The sequence below is a fragment of the Syngnathus leptorhynchus genome, chromosome 4 (assembly GCF_054491065.1).
Source record: "Syngnathus leptorhynchus isolate UIUO chromosome 4, UIUO_Slep, whole genome shotgun sequence".
NCBI classification, from domain to species: Eukaryota; Metazoa; Chordata; class Actinopteri; order Syngnathiformes; family Syngnathidae; genus Syngnathus; species Syngnathus leptorhynchus.
The window spans coordinates 13,722,146-13,749,098 of record NC_141198.1 but is presented as its reverse complement, the minus strand read 5'-3'; the positions used below and the strand labels follow the sequence as shown (position 1 = coordinate 13,749,098).

The 26,953-nt window shown below is 39.2% G+C and overlaps 1 protein-coding gene across 5 annotated transcripts in view; it reads left to right on the top strand.

Moving 5' to 3' along the window:
* The first annotated feature begins 495 nt into the window (after positions 1 to 495).
* The window catches only part of gpat2 (glycerol-3-phosphate acyltransferase 2, mitochondrial), a 39,775-nt gene continuing 13,317 nt past the window's right edge, over positions 496 to 26,953 (top strand). The window contains exons 1-8 of one of the 5 annotated variants that reach the window (XM_085910779.1): positions 496 to 635; positions 2,491 to 2,523; positions 23,027 to 23,098; positions 24,141 to 24,236; positions 24,332 to 24,411; positions 24,545 to 24,655; positions 25,001 to 25,123; positions 25,728 to 25,827. In XM_085910779.1, coding sequence (XP_085766905.1) covers positions 23,060 to 23,098; positions 24,141 to 24,236; positions 24,332 to 24,411; positions 24,545 to 24,655; positions 25,001 to 25,123; positions 25,728 to 25,827 — 549 coding nt within the window. In that variant the 5' untranslated portion in view covers positions 496 to 635; positions 2,491 to 2,523; positions 23,027 to 23,059. Of the gene's footprint in view, positions 636 to 2,490; positions 2,524 to 21,398; positions 21,422 to 23,023; positions 23,123 to 24,140; positions 24,237 to 24,331; positions 24,412 to 24,544; positions 24,656 to 25,000; positions 25,124 to 25,727; positions 25,828 to 26,953 lie in introns of those variants that run through there. The other 4 variants (XM_085910776.1, XM_085910781.1, XM_085910777.1 and 1 more) reach the window with 4 other exon arrangements.

Here is a 26,953-nt window from a genome sequence, read left to right as displayed (position 1 = left end):
CTCACTCGCTTTTGAATGTGGGTACAAGCCATCAAAGTCATTTTTAGCACTACTGTAATTATAATAGCGGCATGTTTGTTCATTGGTGCAGTACATCAGAGGCAATTATTGCCATGACATATTCTGTCTTGGAATGGCTTGCGGAGATGATCTGTCCGTGCGCCTTATTAACTCAGTAATCTTGTTGATGGAGTGTACAGTAAATATTGTGAGGAAGAACTGGAGCATGCATATGCATATAAACCTTAGCCTACTGAGTGGGAAAATGGCAATGTTCCATTTGAGGCCTCGAGGTTTCAGCTTTATTTCTTTTTCTTCAAGTTGATCATGTTTAATATTTTTGGAGAAAGCTTTGAACTGTCATACATTGCCAACATATTGAGTTTTATTCCCATTTGCAAGCTATTTTCAGTGACAAAAGAGTGACTGATTAAAAAAATAAAATAAAATTGGGGTCACTCACCAGGTTTTAAGTGGCGCGGCTGCAGAAGTGGTGTGAAATCAACGGTACCCGCCGGCATCAACTCTACGGTAACGTTCACGCTCGCTGGTCACGTTCGAGGTCGCTTTTTGGAACGCCAACATCACGAATCCACAAATTGGAACTCAATAGACTCAGGCCGTCTATTTACTTGGTAGGTAAAAGTTTTTTGCGAGGATATAATGTTGGCCTTTAATTAGATTTAGCATAGCTGGTCGGAGTGACATAGTTTTCACAGTTAACGTCACAATTTGACAGCGAACCACTGATTAAATTGTGCTTCTTTTAGTTAACGTTGACTATAAGTCAGTCGCTTTTTATTTTTTATTTTTAGAAGAAGCAATCAATACGATTCATGTGCGTCTTTAGAAACATTAGTCGGTCACTTGAACTTGTACGTAAATTGGGGTGCGTCGTCGTCCAGGTACGTGCGTAAAATGTAAATTTATTTTAAAGATTAATTTTTCATAAAACCAGCATTATCAGAAAAGTCTTTTAAAAACGAGTCCAGAATTCCATTCCATGATATAATTAAGTATAGTAATATAAAAAGACGTTAAAGGCTGTAGAAGGTGAATAAGTGATATAATTCATTATGTATTGAATTGTGTAAAGCTACACAAGGTACCAGTAAAATTTTCAATGTGATTTATTTTTTTCTTCCCCCCTCTGGGAACTCTCTTAGTGAAATGCAAATCAACTAATCATTGCATCTTTCACTGCAGTTGCCACAGAAGTCATTAATGTAAATAAAGGATATGTAAGTCTCAAATGAACAAAAGGGTTCATCTTTGCAAGGGGGAAAAAAAAAAACGTCACGGCCACAGTCTACAAGCGTTCAGTCCATAAATGGCTGAAGGGTCCTTAACATCTCATTCAGAATTAATGAACAACAATCATTAGGAAAATTATTATTATGAGATCCTTCGTAGTGCCATTGGAGCTTTGGACATCATGAAACTAGTTCTTTGATATGCATTGTTGTTGCCCATTGGCAGTCTGTTTTTCTGGGCCTGTACTCTTAAATCCCCTCTAGTTTCCCCAAAATCTGGGGCTTTACTTTTTATCCAATGTTGAAGAAATACCCTACACTAGCTTCATTAAAAAATAAATCTTTCAGAATTCACTCTTGTTGTGGTGCGCAGTGTGAATTGGAGTCGAGTTAACAACAATGTTGTTTGTGGTGAACTCTCAGAACGTCCGCGCTGACTAAAGACACATGGATAAAAAAATTATTACTGTTGCAGCACTCACAATACAAATATGTTGCCATTTTTAAATCTATCACCTGGCATTGATCAGTGTTTTTCACGACCCTTTTGTTAGAATGCACTATTATGGAAAGGTAGATAAACTTGCAAACATTATTTTTTTTACTTTGAACTAAAAAAAGAGAAGCGTTTGTCTTGCCCGTTCCACTGATGTCTTCTCCATTACCTCTGATTTGGCTTGTCTAGTCGTGAATACCTAATCATGCCTTGAAGACTTCATTCTTACGTTTTCCGTCTCATCAATGGGCTGACACTTATTCCTTGCATAGAAGTGGGTTTGGTGCCTTATATAGTTCCAATAAGCATGAAAATGGCTGACGCTTGTCAGAACTTTTGATTCTCAACCCGCTGGCATACAAACTCAGCTTTAAGTCAAAGAAGTAAGAAAGTTCCTTCTATCTCGACATTTATTACCTCTGCTGTGTGTAAAAGTGCAAGATGAGCGGTTTTGTTGTCAACTAACAAAACACATTTACATAATATTTTAAGATAAACATTTTTTATCTGGAAGTGGATTGAGGAGACTTTTTTGAGATATTTTCTCAACACGGCACCAACTCCGTAAATGTGCATGAGAAAATTGCAAAGCATTTCAGGCGGTCATATTTTGAATTCTTTACCATTGGATGGAGTCGTACACTCACCTGACTATCTTTGCAATATTGTCACTGAATTTTTATTACTTTGTGTGTTACTCAATTTCATGCTCCTAACATGTCTGTGTTTCTTTTACAATAGGTCTGACTGTTCCAGCTGAAAGAATCCCTTAAGGTAGGAACGACCCTGGCCCCCCTTACTACTGTGACCGTAGATGTTTATCGGCGCCATCGTCTGTTTCACTGTCTTCATTTTGGGGCTCCACTGCCTTTGGGTTTGCTCATAGGGCCCTACTGGAGATGTAGTTGAATGTTGCCAAAGGTTTGCGGTTGTTGACATGTACCAGTGGCCTGCCTTGAGACTATTTTTTTTTCCCTGTCAATCAGTTTCTCTAAACATTGGCGTCTGTTGAGTTGAATTAATTGATGAAGAAGCTTGCAACTCGATTGACTTGTCGGTCAAATATTCTTTTCCTCTTTGAAAGTAATTGAAAGGGCATAATACACCCCAAATCACCACAAATGCAGTTTGGAAAAAAAAAAAATAATAATAATAGGCCTGTGACCTCTCCATTCTGTGAATAATACATATATTGGTTAATATTCCACAATTTCCCTGGTGAGAATGGTTAAAAAAAAGACATTTGCAGTGGGCAGAAGCTCTCTGGGTAAAATCACTTTGGTGCCAGGAAATAAAAAACAACAACATGTTAACCTAAGGACTTCCCCAACAACATGTTCATCTTTGAACGTGAAGAAGCTCTAACAGCAGGAGAAGACCACGCTGGCTCTCCCACTCAGAGAACAGGAAATTGAGACTCCCATTTGCTTGTAATGTCATGTCAAATTGAAGGATGTTATGCTCAGTCTCTTTCTGCCGCTATATAATTTCATGGTTGGATAAAACACATTCCAAGCATGGCTATATCTTACCTTTTTTTTTCAAGACTCTTAATTGTTTGGGATCTTTTTTCTCGGCACTTTTTGGGCTTCTCTTCTTCCCATTTGAGCGTTGTTCAAATGCCATAGGCGAGCTGAGGATTATTGCTGACCTTTATCCTTTTATGTTCACGTCTTGATCTGTCTTCTGTGGTCGGCTTCCTGCGGGAAACGCCCCACGTTGCAAAGCTTTAATCACCTCGACCTGCGCTCTTGAATATAATAATGTCAGCGTACTGAAACCAATTTAGTACCTTTTTGCAATGTCGTTGACTGCGTACAGCAAGGGGTGTCAAACTCATTTTTGTCGTGGGCCGTATTGTAGTCATAGTTTCCTTCCGAGGGCCATTTTGACTGTCAACCCAAATAAATGTATGAACGTTTCGTATACAGTATAGGCTACAAAACAGCCTGTTGTAAAACTAGTTTTGAAATCAGAGACTAGTAAGACCTGTTCCAATTTTTAAAAACATGAATGGTAATAAAAATTGCTTGAAACATCGATTTTTTAAAAGTGAAGACAATTTGCAATTGGAGTATTGACACAGAGTGGATGCACAATTTGTCTTTGCAGGCCAAAAATAATTACATTGCGGGCCAGATTTGGTCCACGGACCAGAGTTTGACACCCACCACTGATGTAGTGTCAAAATCTTGACTTCACTATGACAGCTCACATGTCAGTATGGTCCAATATGCTCCAAACATTTGACCTTTTGCAATGATGAAGAATAAAAGCAATTTTGAAAGTGAAAACGAACCCAAGTCAATTGCTAACAAGGTGTACCTTATAAAGTGCCCGTTGAGTATTCACACCAGTGGCGTGTCGAGAGTTCTGAAGCAGCAATTCGTGATGTCTGGTGAAGATTGCATCTGGTTTGCAACGTGCAAGTGCTCTTAGGGGAATTGTCTTGCTTTTCCAAGAATGTACGTAGATAAAAAAAAAAAATGTAAGAAGAAGCAGCGGGTATCCTCGAAAGTTTTCTTATGATTTGGTAGGCTTCCTTCTTCTTCTCTTTTGAAATCTGGTAATTGGTATAAACAACTGGCCTATGAAAAAGCATCTTTGTTTATTGGCGGTTTGGCTTGTTTTGTTACAAAGCTTTCTAGTGCTCATTGTTTACTGGCTCTCATCTTGTTGGTTCTTAAATTTAGTGTCAGATAAGATCGCTACTCCTTTTTTTTTTTTCAGAAGCAGCTCAAGGGAATGTTTTGACAGTCCTAAATAATTTCATAATTCACAACTAGTTGAATGTTACTTTTGTCATGTCCCAAAAATAGAATGTGATGGATATGTACAGAAGTAGTTTGTAATTGAAGTGTATTCTATCAACAATACGGTAATTGTTTTGCGGGCTACTTTGTCCTCATCTTTTTGTATACCACAGATATACGCAACCTCTGACATTTGACACTCATGCCCCGCATTCCGTTAGCATAAAAGCAGACGGATTTCAAGGGCCTGCTGACGCAAATTCACTTTGTACACCTGTGGCCTCGTGTTTTCCCATGTTATTTGTGCTTTGTTTGTTCTCCCCCTCACTCCACGTTGGAGTGGCTATGCTGCCGTCACATTTGCACCATGTGGAGAACCTTGTTGGAGTATTCATTCAGTCCAGTAGTCCTGCAGGACGTTGCTTTTTTTAATTGTGCATGAGTGAGTAGTGGCCTCTAACAAATTAACACTCAAGTGATAGCTTCGTAATGTGTTTGCCTCTACCGTGGTGTTTGTTTTTTCAATTTGGCTGTTGGAGTTTATCACCACTTTTTTTTGTATCAGTCTGTTGCTCTTCTTGCACTCCTTGTTTCTATTTTGAGCAGATACATCTCAGCATCAGCCATTTTCGCACAATGCTCGAGCAGGTCTGGAGGTGACAGAATGACTTTGCATTCCTCCTCAGAAATTAAAAAAGTGAACACTGTCTGAATTTGAAGTGTTTATCTGATTTGAGGCTCGGGAAGTACTTTTTATTTTTTTTGTGGAAATAAATAGGATTCCAGTGGAGAATTGAAACCTTTAATCCAGACCTTGGGGCATATTACAAATGGCTTTTCCTTGCAGATATCTTAATTAAATAAGAAACATCCAGACCTCCCAAGTGAAGCCTCAAAGTCGGCAAGTTTGAATTTCGATGGGAAAAAAAAAATCATGTACAAATTGTGAACATTCATAATATGTCAGAATATCAGCCTAGTCATCACTGCTCCTCAAAAGAAATCTTTTCAGCCGGCCTCACAGGATGTACTTTGGGTTTTGGTGACACTTTTTATTTTCTTGAACGAAGCACAATGATAAGAAAGAAAGAACATGGGAAAAAAAAAATCCATTTGAAGTTGATGAAAATTATGTTGGCAGTTTGGACTCAGAAATCCGAACAAATTGAAGTTTGAACAGCGTCACAGAAGTGTCAAATATTTCTGTGTGTGAGTATGCGTTTCTATTTCAAATCAAGTAAACCACAGACGACTAGCCCACCCAAAAAAAATATATATATATTTTCTTGCTTTGACAAATGTTGGTATAAAAAAATAAAAAAGGCTACTTCCATTATTGCTTTTTTTGCAGTGTACAATCATCGAGTACAATTCCATGTAGCTGTGTCATTGGCTATTACTTCTGCCAGTCGAGTTCTGGTACTGAAGGAGCCTTGGAAAGCTGTAAAAAGGACTCTCTTGTCACCCGTTTATATCAGAGAGCATATCGCTTTTATCACTGACAAGGGTCTTTGCTTATTCGCATGCCACTAAAACATCCAAATAAAATCTGTCTTGTAGTAGTTCTGAATCACAGTTGTGTGTGTGTGTCTCACAAATGTTCTTTCTATTTTTTATTAGTATCCACTGTATGCCTCGAATTGTCCAGAATTAAATTGGATTCACAGTGACGGGATTAAAACTTCAATTTGTGCATCATCCCCATAGCTCTGCTCAAATATTTTGTCCCCAGTAAGGAAATGCTTTTCCATGTGTGTTGCACCCATGAAATTGGCTGACACGGGAAAAAAAAAAGGTTATTGACCTTGCGCTTCATCCATGTCATTGTGAATGTCTTGTTTGAAGAAAATGATCATTTCCAGTTGTGAATAACTTGTTTTATTGTTAAAGTGTAAGCTCCTGCTTTTTCATCGTTGGTACAGTCCGTGTGTTCAAGGTTGATGCTCTATTATTCTACCTCTATTCCACATAAAAACAGCGTACTAGCTGGAATGGGGGATGGGATGCTCAGCCTCCCTCTACAGTTAAAAGGATTTGTGATATAGTACATAAAAAAACCAACAAGATGCATTATTTCAAAATATAACCTGTAGAATCCCCTTTTAAAAAAAACAAACACAATTTTTTTTTTAACGTGATGGATCATAGAGAGCTTCCACAGCATTGTTTAAAGGTATCAGTCAAGACAGTGGTACAAAAAAAATCTCCAATGAAAGAAAAAGACAAGACACGGGACACAGTATAAAATAGTTTTCTCATTTGCCACTGTTGTCTTTTCTTCCTGTTTTCCCACTGCACCGCTGTGATTAAATTCACTATGAAATGTAATATCAGAAGTTTTACTTAATTCAATTCTTTAGAGATAAATGCTGGAGGCTAAAACCACTTTACTTCACATTACAAATGGATGATTGTTTTTGGCGTTTCTCATCCCAGTAATGATTTAACCATACACACAGCAGCAGGCACAGTCAGCCCAGGGTAGTCGTTTGTTCATCATCGAAGGCGATTGTTTCTGACATATGTCTTTTCAGCTTTAGCAGTTATTATAGTGAGAATACTGCAACTTAATACCCAATATTTGCACGCACAAATTTACTTCTCTGTTGCCTAATGTTTAGATTATCATTATATTTGAATTAAATTACTTCTTTTTTATAGTTTAAAAGCTCTAACGCTCTTTTTTTTTTAACTATTGTGTGTTTTTTTGACAATTACATAAAATTTGCAATTCAGGACTTGCTTAATATACAGTAAAGGAATAGCGGAGGTGGATTTGGGGTGAGAGTTTGAGCTCTAGTAAATAGTGAAACTCGTGAAAAAGAACACGTCCTCAGTTCAGCGTGGCACAGAGCCATCTGACAAATTGCCAAACGTGCTAAACAAGGCATGCACCGGCACGAAAATCAAAATGTGCCAGTTTTTACGCTCGACCGCAGCTGCGCTTTCTACAAAAACAGAGTCCTGAGCCAGAGACGATCCAAGTTTAACTCCTTTGTTCGATACAAGCTCAAGCAAAGAGTCCTGTCAAGTGATTAGGAAGGGAAGCAGAGAACAGAAGTAGTTTTATTTTTTCCCCTAATTAATCTTCTCTTACTGCCATCTTTGTAAAATGCCAGAAAATGCATTTTACCGTCCTTAGCGGCAGGACTACTTTAAAGGCTATTATAAAACAATTATAATTTTCTCGACTGAGAACCAAATGGGACAGACAGTTTTTCTGTACAGAAGAAATGTGTTTTTTCACATTAGTTAGAGAAAAAGCGATGCTGACACAGCACACAGATTTAGTGGAGAGAGAAAGTGTTGAGGAGAGAATAAGCTAGGGCAGTCTCTGAGAGGTGGGAATAAATCAGATCCCCAGAGCACTGAGGAACTGCAAGGCCTGGGAGATGTGAAGCGGGCATTGGAGTGATGTTGATGGATTGTAGTACGAGTTGTCTGTTGTTTATCACCGCAGTTAAGATGTTAAGTAGCCTCATGGTATAGCGAGGGAGAGGAATAATATAGGCAGAGAAGGGACGTGGAGGAGAGGAAAAATAATTACGCCAGACATTGAGGTTGACAGTTAAGGGGTCTAAGTTGAGAGCTGTACACTTGTGAGGATATTGACAAGAGGCTCATAAGGTGGAGACTGAGTGAGATTTTAGAAATGTTTTACCTGTGTGTGTATACACACACACACACATACATACATATATATGTGTTTGTGTGTGTTTTCTACCCCAATGCCTTATTTTCCCTCTGCGTTTCTGTTCGCATGCCTTAAATACCAATATCCTCTACCTCCCTAGTCTACATTATTGAATTACATGTCGCCTGGTCTAACAGACATATCAAGTTGTATCTGATATTATTAGTTTTTAGAGTCGTCCGATCTCTGCTCTCGTCACCCCAATGTGTTGAGCCAAGAGCCTTCAAAGTTTGCCATTCTAATTCTTTCCATGTCATTGAATCCAATCACCTCCATCTTCTGGGAACAAGTGTAAGGGGTGTTAGGAAAAAAATAATAAGACGGTCGCCAGCTCGTAAGTGAAGATAAATCTTGTGTTCTCAAATGACTTCCAGAAACGTAATTGAATTGGTCCTGTCATCCATTCCCAAACCCTTGAGGCTTCAGCCTTGTGATTGCAGAGACAACATCTTATTCTCCCTCTGCAGAATGCCAGTGTCACACTTACCTCATCTCTGACTGCTTTCTTTCAAACCACAAAACTTTTTTTTTTCCCTCCCCCTGCTGCCGATTCAGGGAACGCCAAGTAGCGCGGTGTGGGAGAGACTGTGTAATGAAAGGGGAAGTTCTGAAATCAATCTGGAAATCCCGAAGGTTTTGCCGTTGTGAGGTTTCTGATGTACAACCGTTTGAGCACTGCTGATATGATAGGACTGAGAAATTGGTTCACTCTCATTTACATTCATACAGGATATAACAATGGCTAAGTAACAAACCTATGATTGGTAATGGCCAGTTATCGTAAATTTGTAATCTGGTGGTTTAGTAGAAAGATTTCATTTTTCTTTACTGTCCCACTAGTGGGATTATTGTAACATGAGAAAAAAAAGTTCAGGGGGGACGGGGGGGCCGTCAAGCTTTAGTTCTTTCTACAGAATCACTGACTCCAGCACCACCCTTGTATTTGGGTCACGGCTGCGATGCTTAAGCTGAAGTAGCTATTTATGAGTTTCGCAGCGTTTTAATCAAGTGCCACGCAGCCACTCGGCCCTGCGTCGTCCTGCATCTTGCCAGTGCGTGTGCTTCTGTACATCAGCACTCTCAATGCATCTTAAATGAAATGTGAAGGCGGAGATTAAGCAAAAGACTTAAAAGCTAGGTAAGAAAGAATCCAAATCTTGTTTTTTTTTTTTTGTTCTAATATAGTTTGCCTTGCAACAGAGGGAGCCTCTATCATGTTGGCTAATTATATTGATTCCATCTGTCAGTCAACTACTTTACAAGTGCAACTATCGTCGAGTGTGCTCTTGTCTGTCTGCCGTTGAGAATCAGCATGGCCACACAAGGACCTGCCAGAGGAGTTTGCCCATAATTAAAGATTGTGTGGCAGCCACATGGTTCCCATTAGGCCACAATATCACATCCCAGCCATGTGACTCGGTTTTGTCAGTCCGACTCGCTTTCCCCTTTTAATACAATTAAACGGGAGCTAATTCGGCTGAGCAATTTGCCCGTAGCGGTGCCGCTCTGAATAAGCAGCAGCGATCAACCGCAGAGAGTCATCAAAGTTTATATCGGGTACTCGCTTCCATATAATTGCGTGCTTTTTGGTTTCGATTATTATATACAGAAGACAGCCATCTTAGTTGCCACTTTGACCCTTCGGCAGTTCGTACAAGCCGTTCATCATGAGTTCACTTCATTCAAGTCCAGATGAATCTTATTATGTGAATTGAGATTCCGGTGCCCTAGCAACTGATATTTTTCATCTGTTTTTAATTGAACACGTCCCCAACACAAACTTTCTGGTGAATATACAGTAGTGCATGGACGTTGTTAAGATGCTATCAATATGTCCAATTGCGGAGTATCCTCCTCTAATGGAGGGGAGTGTCTGTGCCTCTCGGAAGTCTGGCCTTTGGAAATGTCACAGCTATTTCAAAGAACTGTCTTTGCAACGTAAAGATTTCGGTCCTTCATCCTCCACTTGTACTTTTCATTTTCAATCTGTCGCCTGTTCTTTGGTGCTTTTAACTTTTTGTCGTTGGCCAAGTCTTCTCAAAGAATTGACAAATGTTACTTTGTACTTTTCCGTTACGGCAAGAATAATAGAAAATAGAAAGGCATTGGAAGTAATGTGGAGTATCCCTATGAAATTCTTTCTTTTAACGCTACACTTACCAAAAAGAAGTCTAGAAGTCTTGAGGTGGAAATCAGTCATTGAAGAAAAATGCCTTTATCAATATTTTATTTGAATTGAAAGTGACTTCTCGATCTAAGGTTGCTTGTGCTGGTACTCTTAGTTTGCTTCATCTTTAACAAAAAGTACGACAGAGTCAATGTGTTCTTTTGTACCGATTAAAGCACCCACAGCTGAAAATGACCAGAAAGAATCCTCCTTCAAATACGTCGTTTTCCGTTTGTTGACTTTGTGGCGTTTAATACACGTACAATATCACGATATCAAAAGAAATTCCCTCACAGCAGAGAAATGTGCCGCAAATCCCGTGCCGTCGGGACCCGACTGATATGAATCTCACACACTTGACCTTAACACGGAACCTTTAAACATTCAGACAGCGAGTGAAAGTGCTTTGCTTCACCAAAGGTCACTCCCACAGATTTCTCCCGCTCTGCTATTATGCTTGGCAGTTAGGCGGAATATCGTGAACCCAGCAGCCTTCCAGTTTTTGACCTCGGGCTGAATACATTCTTAGACAAATATAGCCTTGATCTGTCTTTACACCCCATTTGTTGGCTTGTGAATACGGCTATATAAAGGAAAGTTTAGCAACGCGACCTCAATCACTTTGCGGCCTGCAAGTTGGGTTTCACCATTGATTACATTCACTTCACTGTTAAGATTTCTCACAATGTATTCGGAAACCAATCGGTGAATTTACTCGACGGGTCTTGAAAAGTTTCCAAATGTTGATTTTTTTGCATGAATTTGATACGGAAAAAGTCCGCTACCCTGTTTAGATTGTTGAGATATGGACGTCACTACTCTCTAACCTCGTTGGTTTAATGTGACATTTATGTAAATTTCCAAGGATTATGTCCTTGTTTGTTTGAGGATTGAAAGAGCAAATCCTTGAAATCTTGCTGCCCTCCACCTCCCCCTCCTCCTCCTCCTCCACCACCAAGAACATTCTCTCTATTCACACTGCGAAGCCAGTTGTATGCATTTTCACTCTTAGCTGTCCAACAGCACATTGTTGAATTTTCATTTTTCTTTTTCACTCATTTGCTTCATGGGAAGACAAATCGATATGCCATGTTGAACTTGCTCACCTCGTTTGTTTTAGCATTACAGGTTTGCACTTGAATCACGTAGGATGTTTAATCGATACTACTAAACGATGTTACAATTCAAAAGTTGTTTTATTTCCTAGGTGCATGAGTTCCTCGTTTTTCTTCACATAGCACTTTGATTATGCAGTCTATGTATAATTACTGCATTTGCTTTAACAAGGGCCAGACAAGGCAATATAAAGTCGTCTGCAAGAATCAGGAAAAAAAGACCCAAGTCCTAATTGGGGTTAATACAAAGGGCACATCTTTACTCACACAATGTAGGCACTGGATTTGGTGTTGTAGTATCCTTTTCCTCTCTCCCCCACTTCCTCTTTTTTTTTTTTTTTTTTTTTTTTTTAGCACGTTAGTCCAAAATGCTTCATCCTATAGCATTTGCCCTGACTCATCTCATAACTTGAGTAAAATCACATTTACGGTTGAATTTTTATCACTGTAGCGATGAGTACCTGAGCCACTATTTGGGCTTTTTACCTCCAAAAGTAAGTACAGTGTAGCCATAACATCCCTAAAATCAAATCAAATCAGGTTTTTACAAGAACCCACAAATCAAAAGACCCATCTCAGTTGAAAACCTGCCTGGTTTTCCTGGATGATTCTCTCCCTGCCTTAATGAATTGCCTCAAAATGCTTCCCCTCCAAATATGGCCTCAAGCTTCATCGCTGGTATGATGGGCGTAGCATTCACTTTTGCTCTGGTTTGTTTTTGTACGTTGCAGAGTTCTACTAGCACCCTCTGGGCTGGAAGGGAGGGAACACACACACATGCAAAAAGAGCTCCTCTTTATGCAGAAAACTCATAGCTATTCTTTTCTTTTAATTGGTCACTAACAATTTTTTTTGCCCCAGCCTTGGAATCACCATGAACTAACAAGGTTCATTACCAATCTATGTGATATTTTGATAATGTGGGCTTTGCACATGAACACATTTACTTCATTATTGTCACTAGAGTAGTTGCGGTCAGAAGAGGTCCGAATAAATGGAATGGATATTCAGAGCGCCAGACTGTTTCAGTTCGAGTTAATGGAGTTGTATGTGATGTCAACTTTACCCCCGCAGTCGTGCGGATTTTTACCGCTTAGTTTGTTGAATATAGAGTAGAGTGAATTGTATGCATTGGACATTTAATGTATTAAATCAACAAATATTATAACCGTTAACAGGTGTCAAGCTTTTCAGGGCACAAACGTGTTGAGATTTTTACTGAAACAAAAATAAAAAGTTTTTGGGGTCAAACCTGAGAGGGGCATGTCCCCTCTTCGGATTGATAGTTTGTTTACTCTGTGTTCGTCAGTTTCTGTGTTCAGCAAACTTTCCAATGCTAGCAACGTTTTAAAAACAAAATACAGATTTTGAAAATGGAAGAAAGATTTTTTTTTTTCTTTAAGGCCTTTGCATCACATTGTTGAAGGTTAATCTTTCACCAGAATGTTTCTGGCTTGTCTTTGTAAGCAAATTTCAGCTAGGCTTTCCTATTCTTCTTGTCAATAAGTCATTTGCATCTTCTAGTGGAGCATCTGTGTGTGCCATTCTCACTGTTCATGATCACGACCTTCACTCCTGCCCTGTGGACGTTGTAGCTGATGTCATAAATTGTTGTTTCAGGGTTTTTACACCTCTGCAAATGTTTGTCATCCACTGCTGTTATTTTCTTAACTTTATTGAGCAGAGACTCGGAGGAGTCAAGGGGACTCGAGTCACTATTGTAAAAGCTCCAAAATTTGATTTAGATTTGGGACTAAAAGACTTAGTTCTTGAATTAAGACCCGATGACTTGGAAGACTTGATTATTAGTTTTATTTGAATGGTTGAAAGAGAAAATGTAATGTGTAAAAATGAGTTGATGTATGATTAGAGTATTAGTCCGGAAATGGCATTGTCGTGATTTTAGGATTGCAATCGTCCAACCGGCTTGAGGCATAAAAAGTACACCCTCTCAGATTAGATGACTCTTTCATTTCTTGTTGGCATGCCGAGAGTTATTTCTATGGTTAAAAAAAAAGCCAATTTTTTAACCAAACAATGTTTGGAATGCAAAATTGATAACAGACAGACTTCAAGACGCGACTAACTCAACACTGTTGTGTCTGGAGTGGAGGAAGAGGAATTTTAACCAGGTTAATTTTCATCTCAAGTCCATGGCACATGGACAGGTCTTTACTTACTCACAGAGGAAAATGATCCAAACATGAGGAAACCTACTTCATCCTGGACTGCAAGTCGAAATACCATTCCATCATGACTAATGATCTTGAGGCTGGTGATCAGCAGCTACTGACTGACTCCATTCAGTGCAAGGCATCAGAATAAGATAATGACAAAAAATGTGCAGTTGTATTGTGTACTCACACCGACATGTATTACGACTGTCAAACACAATGTATTTTTCGGTTTTACAGTCCTAGGTAGATTATGACATGGACTATAAAGCTTATGTACTGAAACAGTTTTACATTCTCAATGACTGTGGATTGACCCTTGAGGTCCAAAGAGAGGTTCTTGCAACATATAGTCTTTTTTGTGAAGGTATGTGTCCTTAAGAAGGGCATCTCCCTGTGGCCTTTTGGAGAAACTATAGCTGTTAAAGGAAGCAGATTCATAATTAATATCTTGAATGCACGCTGCAGCACAGAGCCATAGGCAGCTGTTTGATGCTACTGTATATACCTTGCTATACTCTGCTCCCCTGGCTCCTGTGCAGGAAGCCAACACGTGTCCAAACTAGTAATACATGATTACTATTGAAACTGCAGTTGTGGTCACAATAGAAGACAGGGATTTATGACTGATCACTTGGTGTTATAGACAAATCTCGGATTCACGGTGGTGTTTACAAATCAGTTCCGTCCAGAGGCTGAATAGATCCTACCTTTGAAACATTTTAGAATTGAGAAAAAGGAATTTTTAATATTCAGGAGCCAATGTGGATTTTTTACTGTATGCAGGCTTTCTTTTTAAGTCAAGTTTATTTATAAAATAAAATGAATAAAAATAAATAAATAAACTGGTTTTGACACTGGTGAAGAATATTTTCAAGAATACCACCACGGTCCAGTCGATATTTTACTTGTATTATTTTCTCGAGCTGGTAGTGAATAGAGATACTTGTTAGAAACATTGCATTCTTAAATATGTTGTGCTGAGACGTACCTTGCATGATATTTAAGTCCCTGCACATTTGGAGACGGGTTATTTCAGCCTCGTCAAGTCCACTTAGAACTTGTTCCTATTTAGGAAATTGTCAAGCACCTTTGTTGTGTTTTGTGTTATGAAAAAAGGCAAACTCGACATTAGGTGTCAAATGACACGTTACATGTTCCCGTTCAAAAAATGTTGATGAGTATTTCATTAGACAATCTCAGTGGGGTAGTAATTAATGAATTAAAAGTCCAATCAAAAGACCAGTCAGCCATCCGGTCAACCTCCAAAACACATTTGCATTCAATGTGATGAAGGCAACTCATACTGCCCACGTGCAGTGATTTTAATCAGACGCGTCAACTATAAGAGATGCTTTGCATTACAATTAACTTATCACTGGTGGGGGTTTTTTTCCAGCGTCCTTGTCAAGTACAAATACAGCACATATTGTAAAACGCAGTCCGGCTTAAATGCTACGTCCAGACCGAATGCGTTCTCAGCGTTCCCAGTTGGCGCGGTTGAAGTGTTGGAAGTGGAGATTTTGCTCCTTCGCCCATCGTGTAGGTTGAAGTGTACTTTTGGCTGTGGTGTTTCGGCGACTGAAGGTTGATGTTGAGAATCCACACACTCGTGCTCATGAACAACTGTTTATTAAATCTTTTTAACCTCACTTTATAAATTTCTATAAAATTACTGTCAGTGAGCAAAAAAATAATAATCTATATATACCATTACGACTACTCAGTGAACCATCACAGAAGAATAGAGTCTGCATTTATTTTTCGTAAAGCCTTTGGTGTTAATGTCAGTAGTTGTTCATCAATAAAGTTCAGAGCCTGATCAGGGTAATCCTCAGCAATCTATTTCCCTGATGAGGAAAATGTGCTGAGATCAAAAGATTGGAGTACATTTCTCCAACATGTGTTTCAATCCATGGTTTTCTTATTTGTCAGCTTTTTCATGAAGATCCTGGAAATCTTGCTGATGCCGGTGAGCCGCTCTTATTCGGCCTAATTTGATCTAGAGTCTATTGCGGCGGGCAACTATGGGGATATTGCCAAAAGGCTTGCGTATTTGAGTGAGGGAGGAAGTGAGATGAGATTCATCGAAGATAAGTGTCTTCCTTTATTTATACCAATAGCACTGATAAGGCAGGCAGTGCCGTTCTTTATTGCTATCATTAGTTTTATTGGTGTTGTTAATGCTATGGTGTGTTCTTTTGGCACTTTGAAAGCAGAGAAGATTAGTGGATCAATCACAGTCAGATTTAGCTTGTGGAGGGTAACCATTGAGTGAAATGAGGAAATGCAGGCGCAGTAAGCAGAAAAGGAAGCTAAACGGGGGGGAAAAAATGATATGAACGGATTAAAAAAAAAAACCAAGAAGGCAAGGAGGAGTTTGAAGTCAAGGGACAGAAGACAATTGCGGAGAGGATGGATTGTCTCGGATAGTGTGATGCGATTATAAAAGTGATTTAAATGCAGGGCAAAACAAATGTGCACAATAAGGAGGAAATCCGTTTTTTGTTTTGTTCTCAAAATGGAACGATAAGATGCTGGCAAAGAATAAGTGCGAGTGCGTTGCAGAAATATAGTCACCAGTTCCCCGCAATAAGGAACTGTATTTAACTATGGGTTAACTTCTCCATTAAATGGATATGGAAAAACTCAAGTCACTGAATAAATTGTAACAAACACAATTAAACATAACTTGTATAGGCTCCGTGAAATGAAGACAAGCAAAGTGAAGTTGGAAACAAGGACGGAAAATCACGGGCAGAAGAAATATGGCGAGATTGGCAAGAGAAAGACGGCAAACATTTTTAAAGAGTGATCTGAGGGGAAGATAGCCTGTCACTGGGGAAACAATGACAGAGGATTAACCAAAGGCGATCAAAGATGACTAAAGACGAAATGTCGGACATTGTGTTGACATTGGAAAATTAAACAGAAGGGATTTCAGCTGTCATGGAAGAGTGTGTTGGTTATTACATCCCATATATGGTCAGAGTAGAGACGTGATTGTAAATTTACGGTGTTTAAAATATTTCTCTCTCTGTCTCTCTGGGTATGTCGCCCTCTAACTGGACATGTGAGTGAGTGAGTGAGTGAGTGAGTGAGTGAGTGAGTGAGTGAGTGAGTGAGTGAGTGAGTGAGTGAGTGAGTGAGTGAGTGAGTTGACGTGACAGCGGTGTCACATGCCACGTCAACACAATCACATGTGGAGACTGGTGTTGTCGTCGTGCTGCAGCGATTAGGGCTCAATATTGGCATGATTTCTGACTTTCCCCAGCGGAAGAAACTAAAGCTGTGTTTTGTTGTGTTGTGTTAGAGGAGCTCTTACGTGCTGCCATGGGGATGTGTCTTTTCTCTACTTGGCTTATTTGTGTTTCTTCCTGGCTACTTGAGAAGAACAAGGTTGTCAGAAGAAAATGAGAAGCAAATAAGTTTTGTCAATGTATTAGCCCACCATCTGAGATTGCTTGTTTCTTGGCATTGTGCTGTCTCAGCTCCATTTTGTATAACACCAGAAATGCTCAGACGACTCGGATGTTTACTTATTTTTGGTTCGCAACACTTTTTTTATGCATTAAATTGATCATTTTCTATGACAGTATAATCTAAAGTCAGCAAGGTTTATCTTAAACGTTAAAAGGTTGCACAGCAATTTATTAACAGTTTTCCGTTTATTTACTTGATGAGGTTATTCAAAGAATGTAGACCTTTCTGTTGTAGCGCTACACAATGACTTGATTGAAATTCATGACATTTTATTGAACATCTTCACAGCTACGGTAATCGCCGCTTACAATCACCCAGAAGAACGGAGGTTAATTTGTTTGTCCGCCACCAAGGTGGTTTTGGTTTTTAAACAAGTTTAACTAGTTTTTATTTGTTCACACATTCTTTTTTTTTTTTCCTATTGCAGATCTCTCACGAGTGCATTTCTGAATGAATCACGTATCAAAATCATTGTCGAAAAGGTGTAAAGGAGGAAAATTGGACTAATGTAACTAAGGCCAGCCAAGCCAGTGATCACAATCAATCCTCTTTGGTTTGCACATCAGGAATTCTAGCCATGCATCTGTTGTTGCTCCTTCCATTATGTGTGTACTGCCTAGTCTGTCTGACTATTCCATTCAACAATTTTTTTTTCTTCTAGACTGGGGTTTATTGTTGTGAAAAAGACCAAGGTAGCGTTCTTTTTGAGAGAACAAATCCAGCTTGTAAAACATTCACACTCTTTGTTTCTCGTCCTTTCAGACAGAGCAGATGGGTACGTGGTCTGTTGGTCTTGGTAGACTCGTCACCCTTGTCAAGCCACTGGTGCTTTAATGAGCTCACCTAATGACCCTCACTCAGTCTGCCTCTCTCAAACACAAAACTACCGGACCCCAAACTTCCTCTGTTTGATCACGTGACCGCAATGTCGTACTTATTACGCACGTATATTTGTTGACGTTTCTTTGATGCAGTTAAGAATGCATCAACAGCGCCTCTGCTGGTTACAGCCATGTAGTGCACTTTGACTCAATTGCTTTACGACGGGATGAATCAGCCGAGGATGAATTGGTCGATTCAATAATCATTCTTTTATTCTGGCCATTTCTCCTTTTTTTTCCCCCTTTTGACTTTTAAATCCGTTTATTTAGATAAGCATTTGCATGGAACCAGTTTCCTTAACTTCCCCAGGTGAAAATCCAAATTCTAAATTTGATATGAACTCCTGCAAGGCAAACTAATGATAAATAACGCAGCAGACGTGCATTTGCTCCCACAAATGAGCATGCGACTCCATCATCTAACATGCGGTGAGCAGTATTTACGACCTATCCCGCAAAGCAGCCATCAAGGGCGACAGAGAGCTTTCGGTTTTTCTCTTGGGGACGTCTCCCGGCGCCGGCCGTTTTATTCATGTTACCGTATGAGATTAGGTTGTGCCCATGAAGACTAATACATTTAAGGAGGTCCCATGTTTCTCCCCATTAGTCATCTGTAGGTCGAACACCAACAAGCACACTTTAACACAACTCTGCTCTCCATGTAACCAACAACTGTCGAATGTCCTTTGAATTTTTTCATTATGGAGTGTAATCACTCCACCTTACATCACCCCAAGACCGTCACCTCTGTACTAAATGTGCGTGCACATTGTAGATTCCTTGGAGAGAGTACAGAGACCCACAAGGTTGTAAAGACTTGCAGACTATTGATTCGACTTTTATCACCGCAGCAAAGCATTTTATTACCTGTTAAGTGTCTGTTCTTTAGTCATTTTACTGTAAACAGTCGGAATGGAAACTCACTCGCCGTCGACTCGGCAAAGCGACTCCTGTGCGGCGGACCCGGGGGCCATCGTGGAGAGGACCTTCAACTGGTTTGCGGGTCAGAAAAGCTCTTGTTCTTTGCTTGAATGATTTTTATCTTCCACTCCTCCCCTTATTTTAGTCGCACTCATCCACTTATGTTTACGAGAGAGCCTACTAGAATACAAATGAGTCAAACCCTCCAGTGACTAATGCTTGATGTAGTCTTTGTGTTATGCCCTGTCCAGGACATGGAAGGGGGTCCTTATTTCTCCCAAGATGTAATAACAAAATTATTTCTCCTCAAGAAGTCGTTTCACCATCAATCAATAATCTGAACCAAAAAAAACCCCCACAAACTTAAGAGTGAATCAAGGCCACACCAACTAAATGTTTTTCAGTTGAAAAATAATCAAATGTATTGTAACAAGTAATACAAACTCACAAAGAATTTGCATATAAAGGTGGTATCTTACTGAGTGGCAAAGTGCAGATATTGTTTCGTCAGAGTTGGTCCGCAAAATGATTAGGGGATTCGCCCACCAATCAACCGTAATCTCCACAAATGAGAAAGACCCTCACGGACCTTAGAGCAAATACTGACATCAAGAAAAGACAACTTTTAAAGACACAAATTACTGCAATCTTTGTAGCTGCAGATAAAATAGCTGCTGTTGGCCATTATTAGCATTAGTTTAAACATTGGGAATTTTCTTAAAAGGACCAACATTGAAACCTCAACTTGTTTTTTCCTAAAGTCGGTGCAGATGTCTCATGACGATTGAGTGATGACTGCTGACTTTTTTCCACTCATCAAATTTGTTGTGTTGCTCTTTAAAGCAAAGATATCAAACGGAAAGCCTCGGAGCTAGCTTCGTTGCCCATGAAAGCAAATTAAATGCAACTACTGACTTCTAAATTCACTTATAACTGCATTTTGTCCTTCATCAAAGGCTTAAACCATTGGATGCCAGAATTTTTTATTATTTCCGATTTGAAGTTCAATATGTATAAGTGTGTGATAACTGAAGTTACTTAACATTTCGACTCAATTTAAGTGGCTTGATTTTGTTTTCTCAGTCATTTGCTTGAAACTTGAAGGTTACGGCTCGAGACCTACTTATGACTTGCACCTATGAGGCACCTCCGGGATGAACGATCGTCTTAATTAAACAACATTTCCAGGCTGGGTGTGTGTATGTCTGTGCTGGCATGAGAACGTCCTCTACAGGCATCGATCTCACCGACCCCCCCCCCGTGGAGAGCCAGGTGCACCGATTTGGCTACCCCCTCTTCTAACATTAACAATATGTTCATTATGCAAATGTATGTTTGTGACCGGCTGGTGGCAAACTTGGGGGAGGCATAGTGGCCTTTTAGATTTCATTGTCCCTGTTGACGACCAGTAAGCGGTGACAGCTCTGACGGTGGCTGAAGTGAAAACTATCAGCAAGATGAGACGATTTTTTTCTCTCTTTACCGGGGAGGGGAGGAGAATCCCTTGAGTGACCAAAAGAAATCTGAAACATTTCCTTTCAATCCTTTCAATTGGCCTCCATCTACAAACATATTCACAAATTCCACATTTCTACATCCTTCAATGAGGAATAAAATACAACTTATTTTGCCTTTTTATTAACATGGAGTACCTGATTATTCGGTGAAATCAACCAGTGACAGGATGTTAACGTTATGAGCGTTTTTTTATCCCATTGATTTTCTTAAGTAGGTCACATTTCCCAACTATTTAGAATTTGTCCTAAGTGAGACGACAGCTCGTGCTGTGAAGCTGGCTGCCATTAAAAGGGGCAACGGATAAAGGCCGCACTCAGCAGCAGAGGTGTTAGCAGTTAATCTGGATAATTAGAACTGACGTCGATGTTTGGCAGAGCGATGATGGCTTTGGAGTCACAATGTAAAATTTGATATAGATTTAAAAAAAAAAAAAAAATGTGTGATGCTTTCACCCATTTCAAGCTTACGGTGCTCCTCTTCACCGAGTTGGCGATGAATGTAAAATATGCTAATCAGGGAAAGCCATAATAATTAATTGATCATAGAAAATTGTGTTGATTGCGTGGGCGATTGAACCAAAATTTCAGCTCATTGGAAATCTCGCTTCTACCTAAATAATGCATTGCCTTTATGTAAGACCTACAATGAACCATGGCCATTGAAGTGGAAAGTAAGCGGAAGGAAAAGAATAAAGAATTCCTTTAGTGTGAAGAAATCGATGCAGCCGTGCTCCGTAACTTGCAGCTACTGATTCACTGATTGATTTCCTATATGTGATTGTAGCAGTGAGACTGACCGTTGACGTATGTACTGGATAGTTGTGTGCGTAAACAGTATTAAGATTCCAGGTTCACTTGCAGAACGCCGATAAAAGCCCGTCGCATTGACGTCCCAGTGGCGTTATCTACATAGTCGGCACAATCCTCGGTCTCCGCTGGATTGAAGAAGCCCCCGGGTTGCTTTTAGGTATGCAGCGTATCACCTGATTATTTTGTATTGCTAGAACAGTAACATTATTATATGGTTTGTATTCTCAACTCATAGTTTATGGTGAAGTATAGGCTACTCTTTTTTTTTTTTTTTTTTCTTTAGTCCGATAGTATAAGCTGCATATCGGAGAGCCTGTTGTTTGTTAGCAATTTCACTCAGGTCTAGCGTTGGAATAGTACAGTCGATTGCCTCGGCTCCAGGTGGAAGTGGATTATGTAACCCCATTAGAGCCTTTGCTTATTCTGTGGCTGTGTAATTTGCAGTTTAACTCCCTTTCCTTGCTGTTTTGCTACCATCAACCCCTGCACTTGCAAAGCATCACCGATTCCTGCAAACCTCTTATAAGTGTCTTTGCTCCCAGTGGAGTTGATAATGAATGTGGGAACTTGAGCCAGGAGAAATGGAGCATCTCTCCACGGGGACGGGGAAAAGCTTAGACTTCAATTAGCCGAGTAATGGGACAGAGTGGGATCAGTCGAGTAAGCTACAAAGACATAAAGTCTTCCTTTGAATCTAATAAGTCTTCTAACTGATGGATGATTACGAGCAAGAGATTTGTGATGATGATTATAATTATCAGGATGACACTTCAAATTACACCGGATAATTTCATCCATTGGATTGAAAAAAACATGTCCATGATCCGGGTGATCCAGATCTGTAAAATTTCAGAGGTAACTTGGTCCTTATATGATTGCATCACCATTCCTTACTTTCAATTTTGAATACCATAAACTATTATGAATCCTTTTAAAATATGTTAATTTAGAGAATAATTTTGATATTTAAATATAAATAAATATTAAATATATGTTTATATGAATAATATTTACTGTATATTTTATATTTATAATATTATTATGTAATATATCATGAGTATTTTTTTAGGTCTCAGTTTGGCTATGCAAAATTTCAATGACAAGTTAAATAAGCAATTATTCCAGTTGTTGGAATGTCTTTATTTTGAACTCGTGTTTCCTTGCCAGTGACAAGTTGAACATCATAATGTAACCCAGAGAAGTCAACGTTCTATATGTGTCACCTCTATGTTGCTTTGAATCCCAAACTAGTTGAGACCAAATCGATATTGCAGCCAAGTAGTGACCTCCCTTTTGCATCGATGCACACTAAATCAACAATCGTTTCCTCCAAAGCAACAATATGCTTAACACAATGAATAATAAAGACAACTGAGCCACCAGTTCATTGACTTCTTTTATTGGAAGCACACAAATAAAAAAAAATTGCCCTGAATCAATGCTTGATTAGAAATTGAACCAATGTCAAAGTAGCCACAGGGAAAGTGCAACTCTTGCCTCTCTTCGCCCGCAAGGATGAAAAGAAGAGAATTTGTGATTGTGGAGGCGGAGAAGTGCTGCTTTAGTTGGTTGAAATTGCATCTATGAGCAAAGAATGATAGATAGGCCAGTACTCATATGAAATTCTTACCTCGAGAGAGCCAGAGGATAAGGTTGTTTTCTTACACAGACGTTCACTTTTTTTTTTTTTTTCTTGTTTGTTGTGTGTGTTCATAAAATGCTTTCAAACACCCAACTCCACCTTCTATCTTTGCCTTAGCAGATAACCCGCATTGAAGGCTGGATTGGACTCATCATGGTGCAGCAGTTGAATGGCGGGATAACTCGAGACATGGTGATGCCACACAAAAGACATGCTGTAAGACCGCCGCATGCATGCGTGACCCTTTCCCATTGTTGTTTTAACCCTGTGCATTCATTTCTTCATCTTTGTTCTTGCCAATCTCAAGGAAACAGCCCTGGCCCCATGTGCTTGGTATTTGATTTGTCTTGTAATTTCTGTCAAATACAATGTATTCATGTAAGTAGCAAAGAGCTGTGAAGCTTTTGGCTAGCAATGGACAATAATTCAGGGCAGCACGATAAAGTAGTGTGTCAGTTTTGTGGTTTGAACTTTGGTTCTGGTCTTCCTGATTGTAGTTTGCAAATTCAAATTAATATCCAATCATCAGATGCAAGCTTGCCACTACAGTTGCATCACTGTAGTAATGTAGTCTGTATTATAAAACACGCAGGGAGTCCCAAAAGATCATTTTCCATTAATTCTAAAAACAAATGTAACCCTAGAATGGCTCTTATCAAAGACCCAACAATATTTAACCTACAAATGTGCAAGATACGTAGTAATGAACATTTGTTACACATTACACTATAAATTTACTATGGTCCTCCTCGCAGGATTTGGGGGGAGGGAACCTTTGCAGTTCCCCATTTTTATATTATAGTGTCTTGGCAAGACACTTACTCAGTGCACTGTTCCGTTTTCTCAGATCATTATCATTGATCAAAGTCATTGATTTCACGGGATTCATTAGCTTGTTATATCTAAACTGGATCAGGTTGAATTCGAAGCAATGCATCTTGTCATTGCCTTAACTCCTTGTTTTAAGGCAGTATTAGTATTCATAGTCATTCTTCCATTTTTTTCTTGCCTCTTTGTTTTTTATTGCGCCACAAGCTGCACTCAAATAAAAAAAAGAGCTTTGAAGTACAGTTAATAATTTGGGTAATAAGTAAATCTTACGACTGTTTTTCTCTATTATCACTTTTTCATGTTTATGTTACTGTTACTGATAGCGCATTTATTTTACAGCAAAGTTTAAAGAGAATTTCGGAAGTTGTTTTCTGGGTGCTACTTGCTTTTTCTTGTGCTTTAGGTGTCATGGTCATTTAAGATGACTTCTGTACCTGTGCTGGGCAAGTTCCGACCAATTGTGGGTCAGTGCTGCCAACAGTGCACTCCAGACAGTCTGGTAAGAATCAAAGCAGAAAATCTTAAATGCATTTGAAATATACTTTGTGTTGGTATTCCTGTCCCGTTGGCAAATATCTCCTTTGCCCTTTTCAGTCACGCCATAGTAAGATGTTTGGACAAAGCCCCATCCTTGACTTCCACAATATTCTCTGTGTCAATGAAACTCACACAAGGTAACGTAAAATACAAATGACAAGGGCTGCACTGAGGTAAAAAGTATCGCCTAAATAATGTCAAAACGATAAAGGGGGGAAAATATAAGTTGCAGTTTTTTTTAATTGATCTTTGATTTCCATTTTGTTGTAGGTACAGAGGCTGGCTAGTGCGGAGGATATGCTGCGTGCTGTTTGTGAGTGGGCGCAAGGTTTATCCCAGTCCTGTTAACAGCCGGCAGGAGAGGATCTATGAGAGTAGCAGGTACCAGAGATGACAGAGCTTCCGGAGGAGGGCAGTAAATAAATGATAAGGGAAGATACAGAAAATCTAATGGGATCCTACGGTTCTGGGAAGAGAAAAGACCAAAGGAAAGCAGATAAAACACGCAAACAATGACAGAGAAGGAAGCGTATCACCTGGGGAGTGAAAGTTGCGCAACAAGGGACAGCCATCATACTTTTCTGTCTTTTATTGTCTTTTTGTCAATATAATTGCGTTGAGCCTCTGTCGCTAACCCCTTCACTCAAGGTTGTTGTAGTACTACTGGGAGGGTTTTAGGATGGAAGAAGTCTATTTAGCGCTTGTTTAACTGTGCTTGTCTTTCAGTGTGAGGGAAGCTCTCGCAGAAAACCCAAAAGCGCCTGAGGGTGGTGAAAGCCAAGGGCAGCCTCATTCCATCTCATCATTCCGCCCCCTAATTAATACCTGCATCTCCCCAGGAGTTCTACGGTGCGTTTTTCATCATGTCAATACTTTGAAGTTTTACGTTTGAAGCCGGTAGAACGCAAGTCGTTTTTCTTGTTCATCCTTTGAAAAAGTCCAGAGGAAGATTTCCCAAATTATTTGTTCCAGAACGCCCAAAATATTAACAAAAAACGTTTTATGGAGAATAATTGAAGCTTAACATTTATTTAAAAAAATACTTTAGTAATCAAGTGGATTCATGAATATTTTTCATTGACCCGTATTGAAGACACTTGATGTATACAGTTAGAACAGGAGCCATTTTCTGAGTTCCTTCTTGATTTCCACATTGTTTCTCACCTTCATAATCAAATAACTCACACTATATATTATGTCTTCATAAAATGATATTAAGTGTAACAAAAAAGCCTCAAAATGAAACATTATCAAGAAGTTCTGCCATATAGCAACTGCGGTATGTGAGTGACTACTTTGAGGACTTCACTGCCTTCCCTGTTTGTCCATTATTGCTTTTCATGCGTCATTCCACTCTCGTCTTCGTCAGCCATTAATTTTCATTTTTTCTCTCCCCTTTTTTTTTTTTTCTCTCCCTGTCCGACTACATTGCTGCCACTCTGCTCGTGACTAGATGCGTGGGTTGGGTGATGACGAAGATGTTTGCCGCTGTTTTTGCCAGTATTCAAGTGAATCTCAACCATTTTGTGGCTTTGCACAGAGCCTCAGAAGAGGTACACACTTCATCATCATACGCACGTGCGCGCGCACACGCATGTTCTTTCTGAAGCTGCTACCGTGCTCAAGCCATGAGTGTTTAGACTGACCGCCTTACTCTTGTGATTGAAATCAGGTTGTGGTATGTGTTTTAAAATTCTCTGATTTGTTCAGCACTTTGAGATTCTTTGCACTGTAAAGTGCAATATAAATATAATTTATTATTATTAATATTCAGTGACTTTTTTTGTAATGGAATACTACATACTTGTAGTTATTAGCTAAATCAGACGAGTTAATTAACTATTTGGCATGTCCTTGGTGTCAATTGTATCATCGAATTATCTTTAGAATATTTTAACTCAATCCTTTGTGGAAATTTAATGTCATCCCTCATCTCGGTTATTAACTTTTGACAATAGAAAACAAATCAATAGAAGTTAGTGTCATACATTTTATTCTTTTCTCCCTGGGTGAAGTCAATGATTTTGTGTCCGCAGACAAAGAAAAGAGACATTCTGAACCAAGTTTGGTCACCACTATTAGCGCGTCAATAAGAGGAAAATGACAAATGAAGTGAAGAATCCAAATGAAATGAAATAATGAATCATTTGAAAACACTTAGGAAGAACAACAGAGGAGCTGTCAGCCCGAAGTACGAGCGGCAAATTAATTGAACTGAGATTTGACTCAATGCTAATGTGCGCGCTGCGTAATCTGTAGTGGCTCCAGTTAGTACTACCCCTTCACTAATAAATATAGGTATAAAAGTGTGAGATACTTAAAAAGCAGAACAATAAGCAAAGTAATAAGTCATTATAAAACAAGGTGACTCTAAAGAGTCGATAAAGACTTTGGAGTTCTCAGCCTGATAGTTTTCATAGTTTATACTTCACTTTTCATTAAAATAGCCAGAAAAGTAGACCCATCTTTTATTTCTCTGTGGATATCAAATGGAGATTGCTTAAATTAAATCTTCATTTCCTTGATACTAATAATAATAATAATAAAGTTGTGAAAGGATAGACACCAGTCTCCTCCCCTAGTCCCTGAACACCTGCAACAGCCAGCGTTGTTACAAGTACAATGAAACCGCAATGTGATTTATGTTGTTAATGCAAAGCCGTTTCCATGACACAATTC